The sequence below is a fragment of the Vipera ursinii genome, assembly GCF_947247035.1.
Source record: "Vipera ursinii genome assembly, chromosome: 1".
NCBI classification, from domain to species: domain Eukaryota; kingdom Metazoa; phylum Chordata; class Lepidosauria; order Squamata; family Viperidae; genus Vipera; species Vipera ursinii.
The window spans coordinates 303,611,987-303,628,499 of NC_139512.1; the positions used below are offsets into that span (position 1 = coordinate 303,611,987).

Consider the following 16,513-nt stretch of genomic DNA (forward strand, 5'->3'; position numbering starts at 1 on the left):
CTGGGGGCCACCAGCCGACATTCCAACACTGGAAGTTTTTAAGAAGAGACTGGACAGCCATTTGTCTGAAATGGTATAGGGTTTCCTGCCTTAGCAGGGGGTTGGACTAGATGACCTCCAAGGTCCCCTCCAACAACAACAACTTCTTCTTCTTCTTCTTCTTCTTCTTCTTCTTATTATTATTATTATTATTATTATTATTATTATTATTATTATTATAGTTTAATCCACTTGCACTGTTTTATGTTTACATGTTTGATGACAGCCTTATGTTTATAAGTGACAGTTTTCCTACTAAGCACCTGCATGTCATAAGCATTTGAATTAAAATTACCATATTAAAATCAAATCTGATGTTTTTTAATTTTTATTTGGTGTGCGTTGGAAGAGGGGTAGTCTTATACGGCGAGTATAGCCCAAACCCTATAATTTAACAGGAAATGTAGGGGGTCGTCTTATACGCCCAGTCGTCTTATACACCGGAAAATACGGTAGTTCCATTGGGCAAGAAAAATTGATGAGGATATTTGTGTTTATTACTGATTTTCATATTAGTAAAATAAGTATTACATAATCAACAGATATACATTTTAATTACATATACTATCTTTCCTCCCAGTCTGTGGATTTTCGTGCCATGTGACCTGTGCAGACAAAGCACCAGCAGTATGTCCCATCCCACCTGAACAGACGAAAGGTCCTCTAGGGATTGATCCACAGAAAGGAATAGGAACTGCGTATGAAGGGCATGTCCGAGTAAGTCTAAGAAAACCTGGGTTGTTGGTTTATGTTTACCATTGATATTCATTTTTCTCAGCCTCTCTCTCTCTCTTAAATGGGAAATTCTTATCATTTTTACAAAAAAAGTGTATACAGTGTGTGTGTGTGTGTGTGTGTGTGTGTGTGTGTATGCATACAATATGTATGTATATGTATATACACACACAAAGTAAACCGCAAGATGTCTGCTACTGTTTCGGAGAAAAAGCTAGGAGTTGGTAGTTTTCAGTGCACTTCCATACTGTCATTGGTATTGCAATTTTGTACCAGTGTGCTAACATCTATCCTTCTGTACTCCATTATCCTATGAAGGTGGCCAGTGCTTCCTCCCTCTGGCTAGTGGAAGGGCATGAAAAAATGTAACCAGCTAATACCCTAAATCTATGGAGATTCTCAGTGATCCAGGTCATAGTTATCCCAAAGGTGCTTTTTCACAAGGCAACTGGATTGTCTTGTTTTTCTTTGAAGATGTTTCACTTCTCATCCAAGAAGCTTCTTTAGCTCTGACTGGATGGTGGGGAATGGAAGGATTTATACTCCTTGCACACAGCTGGTCATTTGCATTCTTTTAGAGATTTGTTGAGGCCACCTGGAGGTTTATCTGGGTCATCAGGGTCACCTGAGTAATGGAAATGGGTGTGGAACCTTCTTGGAACTGCTGAAAGGACTGTGTTGTAGATTGGAGATAGATGGAAGTCGTATCCCTCCCCCTCTGTTGAGAAAAAGCACCTTTGGGATAATATTCCAAACACACACTGATTAATCTCATGTTTGCTTTTCTCCATGAGAGAAAAGAAAGTGGGGGAAAAAGATTACACTGTATGGTTACTAAAGATGGTGCCCTCCAGAGTGACGGGAGAGGACATGAACTGGCACAGCTACAAGGTGCCTTAGCTGCAGAACAGAATAAGAAATCCCAAGAAATGGGAGAAATTATGGACTCTTGCCAGTGAGAACCACCTGCCCTATATACTTCCAGAAGAAATGCTACACCATTTTCAATGCTCCTAGACCCATTACTTTGTGGGAAATTGGAACTAGCATTGATCTTAGATCACTGCATGTAGAAGTGGCGTCAGCGTCTTCACTGCTCTATTTGAAGGAAGGCATGACAGTTAAGTAAGTTTATTTTTACAGTATAAATGTATATCTGATTGACTTGCTGAATGGCTTCTTGTATAAATGTTGAAAGTACAGTTTGCACATTATGCTTAGGTGTTAAAATTGTTTGCCTGTTTTGATTTTTTTGCATTTAATTAAATTAATGTGATTAATTTCATTTTAGATCCCTAAGCCAGCTGGAGTGAAGAAAGGCTGGCAGAGAGCCCTAGCTGTTGTCTGTGACTTCAAGCTCTTCCTTTATGATATAGCAGAAGGAAAAGCATCCCAGCCCAGTGTGGTGGTTAGTCAGGTTCTTGATATGAGGTAGGAATGGCATGCTTTAATACCCAAGGCAGCAAATGCTCCTCTTTTGAGTCTCTGCTGGTATAAATAACATAAAAGTCAGCCATTTTCCTATAGCCTATCTCTTTTTGATAAGCTGTACTTAAAAGAACCTCAGCAGTAGCTGTGGTATAACATGGAACTATTATTGAGCTTTAAATAACTGAAGTTTTAAAATGAGAGTGATTGTTGCTTCAGGTAAAGAATCATCTCTCTCTTTAAATGGATTTATTATTCACAATGCATTATTATATTCACAATTGGCCAGCAGGACTTCTTTTTAAACACTTACTAATTGCACTTAGATAAAGTGGTGCTTAAAAGTTTGTTAACCTTTTTGAAATTTCAGTATTCCTGCATAAATATGACCTAAAATATAATCTATTTTCCACAGAATCCAAAAACTTGAAAAAAAGAGAACCCAATTAAACAGATGAGTCTAAAATATTATTCTTGTTCATTGATTTATTGTGAAAATGATCTAAAACTCTCTATTTATGTGTGGAAAAAGATGTCAACTTTTGCTTTTAGTAACTGATGTGTCACCCTTGGCCAGCAATAATTTCAGCTAAACATTTCTGATAACTGTTGATCAATAGAAAAGAATATACTGTTTGTAGCTCAGGGTTGAATTGTGGAGTCAGTGATCTTTGAGCTTACCGTAGTTGTTTGTTTTCAGATGGTTTATTAGCTGACTAGCTAACTGGTAGGCACTGATTCAGGGCATCATTAGTGCATCAACTAATGCAAGCAAACAATGAAGCTCAGAGAGCGCCATAGACCCCATAAGTGTCAATTAGTTGTGCATATTTGTTAGAAAAAAATTAAGCCCATGTCTGCCTTCTTTAGGACCTTCTACAACATTCCTGCAGAATTAAGGTCAGGACTTGGACTTGGCCATTACAAAACATTAAATTTCTTCTGCTTTAAACCATTCTTTGTGTGTATGTTTTAGAACATTTTGCTGCATGACTGACTTTCTCTTGAACTTCAATTCATCGACAGATATTCTGATATTTTCCTGGCACAATTAAGAACTCAGAGGTCCATGGGAAGTCATCCTGTCCAGAGGCAGCAAAACAGGCTCAAATCATGATTTTGCCACTACCATGATTTTTTTAGATAGGATATGGTTCTTATGCTGGAATGCGGTGTTTGTCTTTCACCAAATGTAATGCTTTTCTTCTTCTTTTTTATATAGATATTTTATTGGTTTTTAACTATAACAATCTCCAGTGCCTGGTATAAAGCGTATTGTCTTGGTTTATATTTTAACAAGAAAAAAAAGGATAGTAATAATTAGTTAACAGTCAATAATGATTAAATTTGATAATTCCATAATTAATATATTAATTACTAATACATTTCTTTGATCTTCCCTTCTCCCATTTGTATTTTCCTTCTTCAACCTTAGCCAAAATATAATTCTTAATATTTTCAATATATAAATGATTAGGTATAGGCATTTTTTATATTTATACAAATAACAATAATCTCTATATATAACATTTTTTCAGCTTATATTATTCTCATAACCATCATCTCATTAGTTCAGCATACATCCTATTTTTATCATTTTTGTTCGGTTAAATTTGTGTATATTCAATCCAATTCTTATCAGTCATAATTTCTTCATATTAGTCATCTCACAGTCTAAATTTTCCCATTTAGGTACATCATCCCAATATTTTACGTCATGCATTATAAAAATGCTGTAGTTTTTGTCTGTCTTAGTGTATAGATGTAACATCCTTTTTTAATCAGTTTATATTTTAATTATATATTAATAAAAGTTACATCAACCTACTATTTTAACATTTAATATAGTATGTTTTATAATATAATTACTTAAATCTCATTATCCTTGTTATTAGGCCCCTTTTTGTTTGATCTTCTCTGTTCTTTTAGCCATATTCAAACAAATGTCCATCTGGTAGGGAGAGTCAAATCTCTTGTATCTGTCTCTGATCTTCTTTTGCCAAGTAATTTTCCAAGTTGATATAATCCACTTACCCAACAGTTCCTGTATTTTTACAAATATTGTTGGGAGTACAAAAGATGGAGTAAGTAAGATAAAAAATTTCTGTTCCCCCAAACTTTAATAGTTCTCCTAATAATTCCGATTTTCTTGTTGTATCAGAACCTTATAGATTTTTTCCTGTTTGTGTCAAATTGTAATTCTTTTCCTTTGTTAATTCATCAATTTGATCATACCCTTCTAGTTTGTAATCTGCTGTCTGATTTGTTTGTTCCTTTGTTGTTATTTCCTGGGTATTTTTTAATTGTAGATTTAGATTGGAAATATGCTTATTTAAATCCTCAGAGTTGTTTCAAATTTCACCGTGGTTTGAATCTTCTGTCATTTGTATTTGTCCTAACATTACATATATTTCCTCTGGAAAAGTATTTATCTTGTTTCTGGAGGGCCTTGATTTTCCAGGCTAAGTCCTTTAGGAAAAAATATTGAATGTGGCATTCTGTCATTTTTTGATACATATGTGATATCCATGTTGTCTCCCCCCTTCAAATAATCTTTCATTAATGTTTTAATTCAAAAGTCAATTTATCAGTCAGTCAAAATTACAGATTCAGTATATTAAGTCACTTTAAATCCTGCAAATTCTCCTCCAAAAGATTAGCCAAAAAGCCAAAGGTTTTTTTCTCCATAAATAGTTCTTAGGTTTAAGCAACAGACCAGGTGTTTTGTTTTGTTTTTTCTTTCAAACACTTTTTAAATCTTATAACTAGCTCTTCCTTTGTTCCCAGCTGTCTTCAAGGTTATTTGCAATTCAAAGGAACAATTTTTTGTTTCTGGGCATTCTGTCAATTTCTGAGTCCTTATTGTTAGTGTACTATTCTTTGATTCTCCACTAGGTGTCAGCAGTTATTTCTTTTTTCAGTTTTTCTTTCTATCAAAAAGTTATTTTTGTTACCATTTTTATAATTCCATAAGAATTTTTTAGGGTATAATCTTGATAGTTCTTTAGTTCCTAGATTTGTCCAGACTGAAATATTTTAAATCAAATTTTAGTATATCTCTTTCAACCTTTTATGTTAATTCGCTGCTTCCGTCTCTAAGGAAATGGGGATATAATCCCCTCCCTTAACTTCTGGAGGTTTTCTTGCTTTGGGGATCATTTCAAGGATTTAAATAGTAGATAGAAGAAAGAAGATCAGTACTCTCACCAATTCCAAGCACGCTATGTTTAGGTTCATGCTCTGGGACTTCGGCTGCAAGCAGCTTGGGCTAGATGCTGATCTCACGCTAGCCTTTCTACTGTCAGGTTCAGAGGGCTTTCCCCGGATCAAATGAAGCTGTTGCCATCGCTTCATGATCGATGGTGTGCCCCTTCCTTCATAGTCATCTCTCCGGGGCAACTTCGGACCCATCTAGGGTCCTCCAAACAGGAAGAAACTAGCCATGGGGAGCAGAGGTCCACATCTCACGTGGCCATGTGCTGCAGATGCAAAAAAACAGAAGTCCCCAAATGTAATGTTTTTCATTCACGCTTCAAAATTTTATTTTGATCTCATCTGCCCACAAAACATACTTCTAATATTTTTCTGGCTTATCCAATGTTCTTTTGCAAATTGTGTAGGGGCTGCAATGTTCTTTCAGAAAAGTAGTGACTTTCTCCTTGGAACCCTTCCATGCACACCACTGTTGTTCATTGTTCTCCTGATAGTGGTCTCCTGTCCTCTGACATTCACAATGCAAGACAGGCCTTTAGTTCCTTAGACGTTACCCTGGTGTGATTTTGGTTGGTTGATCACTCCTGAGAGGGTAACTCTGAGAGGGTTGAATTGCCTCCATTTGTGCATAATCTGCCTGATAATGGACTAGTGGGTTTTAACTCCTTGTAATAGTTTTGTAAGATTTTCCAGCCTGGTGAGCATCAACAATTGTTTTTCAGAGGTCCTCAGAAATCTCCTTTGTTTGAGCAATAACACACATTTCCGCATAGCTGAATTGTGAAGTTCAGACTTTGGTAGCAAACACCCAGAATTCTTTTATTTAAATAAGGCAGCACCTACCACCCTCACACCTACCATCCCGTTGACTGAAACACCTGGTTCTAATTTCCTCTTCAAATGAACTGATAATCCTAAAGATTCATATACTTTTGCCACAACAAATATGTCACTTTGGATCCTTTTCTACAATAAATAAATGAATAAGTACATATTTCTTGATTCCTTTGTTTAATTGGGTTTTCTGTATCTACTTTTAGATGTTATGTGGAGAACAGATCACATTTTAGGTCAATGGGCAGCTATACAAATATGATGAATAAATAAATAATAAATAAAATTCCAAAGACTTAAAAACTTTTAGGAGTTGTAGAATTATAGAGTTGTTGCAAATAAAATTTCAGAGTGAGAGCTGAAATATCTTCAAGATAATAAAATTGACTATGTGGTCTTCAGTGTTGGGGATATTATAGCAATATTATTTTGAAATTTTCTTTCAAATGTAGTAAATAAAAGTTTTTTGTTGTGACATTTCGAGCAGGGCTATTGATTTAGCTTTCACTCTTATATTTTAACCCCTTATAACAGTGGTGGCGAACCTTTTAGAGACCGAGTGCCCAAACTGAAACCCAAAACCCACTTATTTATCTCTGGGTGTAGGTGGGCATGGCCTACTGGGTGGGTGTGGCTGTCATCATGGAAGATTGAGTGGGTGTGGCCAAGGTGGGTGTGGTCACCACAATGTCACTCGTGGGGAGGGACACCTGTGGGGGGCAGCTGGTTGAAGAGGGACAGTTGCCACCTCTGAGGCATGGCGCAGGTGACCACAGGGAGGGCTATGAGTACTGCCTCTGGCACCCGTGCCATAGGTTCGCCACCACTGCCTTATAACAATAGAAAAACAATTTAACAAACGGACAGCAAACATTTATATGAAGAAATTATTTGCTACAAATATTGATCTGGAAATAATGTAGGTTTATGGCAAGCTAAATATAAAATATCATTACAGCTCTATGTTGTGCTGATATGACTTTCCTCTAGAATAGGGACTTTTAATTGAGGTCCATGGATTGCTTGGGGGTCTGTGGATTGATTTCAGGGAGCCTGTGATGTTGGATCAGAAAAACAAATACATTTTTATTATTTACTAATTTCTAATTATCTTATTATTAATTTAATGAATTAATAGAGACTATATGTTATCTATTTATCATTTTGAATATTTTGATAACTGTATTTGAGCATAATCAATTTCCTTTATAAAACAATCTGTCTTCTGTGTTTTATTTTATAATTTTAATAAAAATTTTCTGGGAAGTCCAGTTTTGCCTGACTTTCAAAGAAGTTCATTACACAGGGGTTAAGAAACTCTGCTCTGAATGTGAATAGTTACTGTTCAAATATAATAATCTCTTACTGGTGGATTAAAAAAATGTCTTCATAAAAGGGATGAAGAATTCTCGGTGTGTTCTGTTCTGGCTTCTGATGTCATCCATGCAAACCGAAAAGATATTCCCTGTATTTTTAGGGTAAGTAATACCCTAATACAGTTGCAACACACAATAGAAAATAAATTGTTCTTCTTATATTCATTTTTTAAAAATTAATGGACATTTCTCTATTTGTTAGTCAGTGTGGCTTTTGTGGATTCCTTTGAAATTTTATATTTTTATTCCAGCTTTCTATTTTAAAATATAGGAATATCAACAAAGTCTAATTTTAATCCTCCAGAAATGGTGCAGTTAATTTAATTAGCCTTCACAGTTTTTTAAAAAATGCTCTACAGGTAGTTCTTGACATACGACAGGACACTTAGCAAATGTTCAAAGTTACAATAGATATCCCAAAATTACATAAGACCCTGTTTCAAAGTTAGAACTGCTGCAGCATCCCTGCAATCATTCGTCCTTATGACCTACCACAGGATGCTGCAGCACCCCCACCTGTCTACCCCCATCCCATTCATCCCACAGTGATTTGAATTGGGGTCATTCACTATGCATTTTTTTAATGCCTCACTAGCTTTCATTGGTCTTTTGTAATTTATATTTGATGTTGACTTCTTAATTTATTTACTATAGAATATTTACATTGAGGGTATCTTTTGAATACATTGAATAAATGTATTTATTCAATAAATAAATGACATTGTTATTTATCAAAGAATCTCATTTTTTAGTTACACGTATCTCTAACATTTCCAGGTTTCAGCTTCTCAGCTATTAGCATCAAGTAATAAATGTTCAGTCCTGATCCTAGCTGACAGTGAAAATGAAAGGAGTAAATGGGTAGGAGTCTTAAATGAATTACATCGGATCTTAAGGAAGAACAAGCTCAAAGATCGCTCAGTCTACGCTCCCAAAGAAGCATATGATAGTACGTTGCCCCTTATTAAAACTAGCCAAGCAGCAGCAATTATAGGTATGTATTTTTAAAGACATTTTACAGATTTCTTATTTTAACTATGAAGTGTTAATTCATACTGGAATTTTTAAGCAATGTACCACGTTTGCCAGGAAGGAATTTGGCTCTGAAATTAAGAAACAATTGGAGAAAAATGTAAACACAAAAATAAAGTTTATCTAGAATTACTAAACCAGGGAAATCTGCCTCTCCCCCTCACAAATGTGATACACTCAATATGTACTCACACATACACAGATCTTCCACAAGTCTTGTTCTAAAAAAGGGACAGGCCAAGGACAAAAAAGTCAATCCATATTAATTGAATGAATAACTAATACAGTAGTACCTTGGCACTCAGCATTAATTGGTTCTGGAAGGCGCCATGAGTACTAAAAACAATGAGTACAAAACAAATTTTCCCCATAAGGAATAATGTAGTGAATCACAATGCAGCTGACACCAAGAAGTAATATCTTGTGCTTAGAATACCAAACAAATGATGAGTACTGCGACAAATTTTTCATGTCAAAATGTGTTGAGTACCAAATTCAATGAGTTTCAAAGCAGTCAAGTACCAAGCTATCACTATATTAAAATGGATTGCCTGTAAAGTATCATATCCCATTTTTAAAGATGATTTCGCATTTATGTACACAAATCATGTTTTCTGTACATTCACATGCACAGCCTTCCCTCCTTCCAGCTGGTACTGAAGGAAGAAATGGAATGGAGATAGGCTAAGGAAAAGCAGTAAATATATAGTATTAGGAAGGGAAGCATAAGGGAAAATATAACTGTATGGATAAGAAAAACATGAATGAAGTAATTGACTAGTGAGGAAAGAAAAGAGAGAAGTTCTTTTAGGACTTTCAAAAATATTTAAATTCATTAAGCAGCATCCCTTCCAAAGCACCTGGTAATCTTCAGAGACCTTTTTGCTCAGCAAATGTAAAATTATCCTCCACCTGTTTACAAATATTTTGGGGGGGAGAAACCGTGTTCTTTTCAGATAGATATGATAATATAACAGCACAAGCCTTTCTGTTAAATGTTACGTAAAAGGGACATAAAATATAGACACTAATAAACAAATCTATGCATATCTCTCAGAATTATATTAGGTTTGCATCCAGGTAAATGGGCAGCCCAATGTCGGTTCTAAGCAAGGTATCCAATAATAAACAAGCATTGGAGCTTAAAATATTGGGGAGGTATCAGATTATCAGTCCATATAGACTAAATGGCCAAGATAACATCTAATGGAAAACTGGTAGTTTATGGAGTGGGATAATGATAAAGATTATGAGAGATATTGCGAATTACAAAACTATTTAATATGATAAAAAATGAAAAGCAAAATTGAAAATAATTTATGAGTCAAATAAATTCTAAAATGTTTGGAAATTGTATTTTTCCTTGATTTGTAAATGTGTTACACTAGTTAAAATTGTGCGTTAATTTTCTTCAGTTATTTTTACCTTTCACCTACTTTGAATTTTGAACATTTATGTTGTTTAGTTATTACAGGAATCCCAGAGATATTTTTTCCATTTTTATTTAAAGGCAAAATGAAACAACTAATAGTGTCATTACACTTTGTAGTATTAATTTGGTTTTCACTATCCTTTTATCTGATACTTGTTTTTCCTTATACAATGTGTGTTTCAATTATTACCGGTATTTTTTCTTTTTCATTTTTAACTGTTTCAGATCATGAACGAATAGCTCTGGGCAATGAAGAAGGGTTATTTGTTGTTCATGTTACAAAGGATGGTAAGAGTATTAGATTTATATTGGAAAAATGAAAATTCAGATAAGATGTACTTTTTATTTCATTCGGTGTGGCCTAATGGTTAAGTTGTTGAATTAATACTAGGGAGGCTCAGATTCAAGTCCACCCTCAGCAAAGGAAACCTACTCAGTGACTTTGAGAAAGTCATTTCTTTCCTATACCAAACTGTGAAGTTATTACTGTTGTCATAAAAAATGGAAAAGGAAGTGCCATGTACATTGCTAAGAATTTCTGCTTAAAAGATAGGGAAGATATCTAACAAGCATTATAAATTCTCATTCTGTGATTTATAACTGAATTAAGAAATATTAACCATGCTATAGTGTTCAAATTTTCCCTGTTTGATTCTACAGGTAGTCCTCAATTTACAGCCATAACTGAGCCTGACATTATGGTCATAATTTGTTGTGATCAAAAGTCAAGGCATCACGTGACTGATATTTTTGTGGTGGACATTAAGCAAATCCATTTTCCCCAATGGGCATTTTTTGCAAGAAATTGACAAAAAACATTTTTAATTGCAGTCATTGATCATGGGATGTTGCAAATGGCCATAAAGATGAGCCAGTTGCCAAGCATTGCAAATGCGATCCCATCACTGTGGGGGATGTGTCCACCATAACTTCAAAAACCAATCATAAATAGCTGTGGAGATATTTGTCATAACTTCCCAAATGGTCATAAGACTACCTGTATTTAAAAACTCTTCAGTTTGTGATATGTCAGAAGATTGAAACTCAATAGTTTTGCCTTTATTTGTTCATTTATTCAGTATATATGACCACCCATTTCAAACATAGGGGCAGCTAACAAATATTATTGCTGTTGTTGTTGTTCTTAATGAGGAATGGCATGGTGCTTAATATGAATTAGATGAAATAATTAAACACAGTTAGAAATAAAATGTTCAAAATGCATAGATAAAACCAAGCATAACCCATCCAATTCTATAATAACAGGCACAACCTATCTAAATATAATATGGTTTTGTTTGGCAATGGATGACACAATTTTAATTTATTTATTTATTTATTTTATTAAATTTATATACCGCCCTTTCCCGAAGGACTCAGGGCGGTTTACAGGGCATTTAAAACAACCAATACAAACGTTAAAAACAAATTTAAAAAAGATTACATCATCCCTAGAATTAAAAACCCCAGTTAAAAATTCTCAGCCTGGGCCGGAGAGCTCAAAGAGCCAGGTTTTCAGGTCCCGGCGAAATGTGCGGAGGTCGGGGGCAGTCCTAAGCTCCACGGGTAGCTGGTTCCAGAGGGCAGGAGCACCCACAGAGAAGACCCTTCCCCTGGGTGTTATCCGCCAACAATCTTTTATCGGCGGCACCCTGAGAAGACCCTCCCTGTGGGAGCGTACTGGACGAAGGGAGCTTGATGCCGGCAGCAGGTGTTCCCTCAGATAACCCGGACCCAAGCCATTTAGGGCTTTATAGGTCATCACCAGCACCTTGAATCTCACCCGGAGGGCAACCGGAAGCCAATGCAGCTCGCGGAGTAGAGGTGTTACATGGGAGTATCAGGAAACCCCCATCACAACTCGCGCGGCCGCATTCTGCACCAGCTGAAGCCTCCGAGTGGTCCTCAAGGGCAGCCCCATGTAGAGAGCGTTGCAGTAGTCTAGACGGGAGGTCACGAGCGCATGAGTGACTGTGCATAGGGCATCTCGGTCCAGATAGGGTCGCAACTGGCGCACCAGGCAAACCTGGGCAAAAGCCCCCCTGGCCACGGCTCCTATATGATCTTCAAAATTGAGCCGTGAATCCAGGAGGACGCCCGAGCCCTATCAATGGGGGTAACACCTCACCCCCCCATCGTTAAGGGTGGAATAATCTAGTTAGCCCAAGATGCCGATACGCACAGCCACTCAGTCTTGGCGGGATTGAGACGAAGCTTGTTTCTCCCCATCCAGACCTGAACCGCCTCCAGGCAACGGGACATCACGGCGAGGGCATCACTGGGTTGGTTCGGGGTGGAGAAAAACAGTTGGGTATCATCAGCGTACTGATGATACCCCACCCCAAAACCATGAATGACCTCACCCAGCGGCTTCATGTAGATGTTGAACAAGAGGGGCGAGAGAACCGACCCCTGAGGAACTCCACAAGCGAGAGGCCTCGGGGTGGATCTCTGCCCTCCAGTCAACACCGACTGCGAGCGGCCCAGGAGATAGGAGGAGAACCACTGTAAAACAGTGCCCCCCACTCCCAACCCCCTGAGACGCTGCAGAAGGATACCATGGTCGATGGTATCGAAAGCCGCTGAGAGATCTAATAGGACTAGGACAGAGGAGTAACCCCTGCCCCGAGCCCGCCAGAGATCATTCACCAGCGCGACCAATGCCGTCTCCATGCTGTACCCGGGCCTGAAACCCGATTGGTACGGGTCCAGATAATCAGTTTCCTCCAGGTACAGAGGAAGCTGATGCGCCACCACACTCTCAACAACCTTCGCCAAAAAGCGAAGGTTGGAGACTGGACGATAGTTATTTAAAACAGCCGGGTCCAGGACAGGCTTCTTTAGAAGGGGTCTCACCACCACCTCCTTCAAGGCGGCGGGGAAGACACCCTCCTTCAAAGAAGCAGTTATTACTGCCTGGAACCAGCCTTGTGTCCCCTCCCTAGCCGCATAAACCAGCCAGGAGGGGCACGGATCCAACAAACAGGTGGTGGAGCTCAGCCTCCCCATGATCCTGTCCACATCATCAGGGGAAACAGGATCGACTCAGTCCAGATAACATGCTCAAGACCGTCCGATTCTACCACGTCAGGCTCCGCCCAGTCAGAGTCCAAGCCGGCCTGGATCTGAGCGATTTTGTCTGTCAGATGATGACTAAACTCCTCGGCCCGTCCCTGTAAGGGATCCTCCCTCACCTCCCTCATAGGAGCTACAGTATGTAGAACATAGAAACACAGCATCCATGAGACAAGGAAGGGAGGCAGTATAAAGAATGTAGAACTGACTCTGGGAAAAGAAGGTGCAAACTTCCTTTTTGAGGACACTTGAATAGACTCCTATTCAAAGGTAATTACCCTGATAGGAAAAAAGTCAAAGGCAGACTTTTGAAAATGCAAATGGGATACATTGATTCTTAGAAGAAATTGTTAGTGGAAAAAAGCAGTTTGGAAAAGTAAGTTTGTAGATTCAATAAGCAAGAAGAAGATTTGAGCATACTCTTCATATTCCAAGATAATTTCTTACAACCTTTTATTTTTGCAGAGATAATTCGTGTGGGTGACAATAAGAAAGTTCATCAGATTGAGCTCATCCCAAATGAACAACTTATTGCAGTGATTTCGGGACGCAACCGTCATGTACGACTATTTCCTATGACAGCTCTGGATGGTCGAGAGATTGATTTTTATAAACTGGCAGAAACTAGAGGTTGCCAGACCATAGTTTCTGGACAAGTGCGCCATGGAGCCCTTACTTGCCTGTGTGTAGCAATGAAAAGGCAGGTCCTGTGCTATGAGTTAAATCATAGCAAAACACGCCATAAAAAGATAAAAGAAATCCAAGTGGCTGGGAATGTCCAGTGGATGGCTATCTTTAGTGAACGGCTTTGTGTTGGCTACCAGTCAGGATTCTTAAAGTACCCTTTGTACGGAGAAGGAAATCCACATAGTTTGCTTCATCCAGATGATCACACACTGTCGTTCATTACACAGCAGCCAACTGATGCCATCTGTGCTGTTGAAATCTCAAATAAAGAATACCTGCTGTGTTTTAGCAGTGTAGGGATTTATGTGGACTGTCAGGGTCGAAGATCTAGACAACAAGAACTAATGTGGCCTGCAACTCCTTCTTCTTCCTGTAAGTTTCTACAGTTACATTAATTAAGCAAAGGATTGTTTTTTCCTCATGGCCTGAAGTCATCCACAATATTCGAATAACACTGTGCAATTAATCAAGCAGTTAATAACAAGTTGTAGGAGATGTGATACTGAAACCTAAATAACTTTTTAACTATGTGCTATAACACAGGTGTCAAACTCACCACGTCATGTGACGTGTTGCGACGTATCGCAACTTTTTTTGCATTGCTGGAGCTGGGGTGGGCGCGGCCTCTGCACAATGCAACCAGCCTGTGGACCGGCAGTTTGACACCCCTGTGCCATGATAATAATCCATTTGTTGTAATATTGTGGCGTTATATCTTGATTTCCCCCCCACACACTTTCCTTCCTACCCATGTATTTCCTCTTCATTAATTTTTTTAGCGCTAATATTATTTGGCAAACCATTATGACTTTCCTTCCAAAAAAGAATCATAGGTTTTGAAATAGGTCTCTGGGCTGGAGGAAGCATGATTTGCCATCTATTATGTACTGCTTCTAGAATTAATGCAAGGAAAGTCCTATTTTTATAACTAACTGTGGTTACCATAGTTGAAGTTAATTACCACATTTGAAGCTCTCAGTATAGTGATAAAAGAGCATACTTAATAAATTGATACTAGTGGTAGGTATGTTCTGCTAATAGGAAGATGCTAGAATTTGTGGTATCAAGTAATGCTGCATTTTCTCAATTCTTCAAAAAATATTCATAACCTCAATACCCCTTTGTATATGTATGTCTGTATGTGTGCACATGCATGTGTTTGTATGTGTATTACACATGCACATACCAACTATTACAATTATACAGTATCAGTCTATATTAGAATTTGATTTATTTTGTTAACTGCTCATTTCTGAGTGATTACTGGTTGTACATAATTTCAACGTCTTGAAAACTGAGGTAAAATTGGACTAGCAAATATATGATTAATATTTAATACTGTTTTATTTCTCAGCTATAGTTAATGGTTTATTCTTTTTTCCAAAGCCTTCATTTTAACATTCAATGTGGCTAATCATATAATGTGAACACAGTGAGCGGCAATTGACTTACAGCTTATTTTCAACAAATATTAAACAGATAAGTAAACACCAATAAAAAAACTAGGCTTATTTTCAACCGTAGAAAATGTACTTCTAATTTAATTACAAGAAGTATATGCTAAAAGTGATTACCTGTCAGTTTTCAACACAATCCAATGTATGTCCATAAGGCATTATGCAGACATATATCTGTATTTCTTCCTAGGTTACAATGCACCATACCTCTCAGTTTATAGTGAAAATGCAGTTGATATATTTGATGTGAACTCAATGGAGTGGATTCAGACCATCCCACTCAAGAAGGTAACTAATGAATTATACAGGAAATTAAACAGTTTGGATAGGTTATTCATAATATAAATTAAAACATATATTGAGTTCCATCTGGATTAAAATATTAAAATATTAATCTGATGAACTAGGAATGGGGACACCCACCCACCTTCAGGTCTACAATGGAAACTAATTGGGTATGGGTTTTTGTAGCAATAAAAAGAAGAGAGATGTTTCAAGCACTTTGAATTCTTAAAGAAAAGACACTCTGAACAATACAATCAGTGCTTTTTTTGTAAAAGAAAAAGGTGCCGGAACTCACACATGTCATACAACCCGCCTTGCCTACCTTACAAGGTTCCATCCCAAAAAGGTGCCGGAACTCCGTTCTGAGCGTTCTATGAGAAAAAAAGCCCTGAATACAATACATATATTTCTATTAAATATTTTTTAGCATTTCATCAGAAAGAGTTTGGTACATTATTTTTGCCTAACATTTTTTGTTAAAAGAATAATTTATTGTCAGCTGCAGCTCACTTCATCAGTGAGTGGTTGAAGTGATGCAGGACTTCAGTTCGAGAGAGGTGGAGGTGAGAAAGGGAAGAGAAAACAAATTGGTTGTGCAGATGCAGGTTACCGGTATATTATTTTATTTTATTTATTTATTTTATTACATTTATATACCGCCCTTTCCCTGAGGACTCAGGGCGGTTTACAGGGAATTAAAAATCAAAACATACAAAAGTTAAAAACCAGTTAAAAAATATTAAATTCACCCTGTACACTTAAAAACCCCAGTTAGAGATAGTTTACACTGTACACTTAAAAACTATTAGAGATAGTTTACAACTATCTTTATCAGCTAACAACTGTGATGTTTCAAACCCCCTTTTTTTAAACACACCACCACCACCACCAAGGTCCTCCTGAATTTTTGCCATGACATT

General features: G+C 37.3%; 1 protein-coding gene across 4 annotated transcripts in view; it reads left to right on the forward strand.

Annotated features, from left to right (window-relative positions):
- CDC42BPA (CDC42 binding protein kinase alpha) overlaps positions 1-16,513 on the forward strand; it is a 153,062-nt gene that overhangs the window by 123,277 nt on the left and 13,272 nt on the right. For all 4 annotated transcript variants that reach the window (XM_083376317.1, XM_083376314.1, XM_083376316.1 and 1 more), the window contains 7 exons: positions 620-756; positions 2,066-2,205; positions 7,646-7,727; positions 8,403-8,619; positions 10,315-10,377; positions 13,630-14,223; positions 15,499-15,596. In XM_083376317.1, the coding sequence (XP_083232443.1) occupies positions 620-756; positions 2,066-2,205; positions 7,646-7,727; positions 8,403-8,619; positions 10,315-10,377; positions 13,630-14,223; positions 15,499-15,596 (1,331 nt within the window). The remainder of the gene's footprint in view (positions 1-619; positions 757-2,065; positions 2,206-7,645; positions 7,728-8,402; positions 8,620-10,314; positions 10,378-13,629; positions 14,224-15,498; positions 15,597-16,513) is intronic.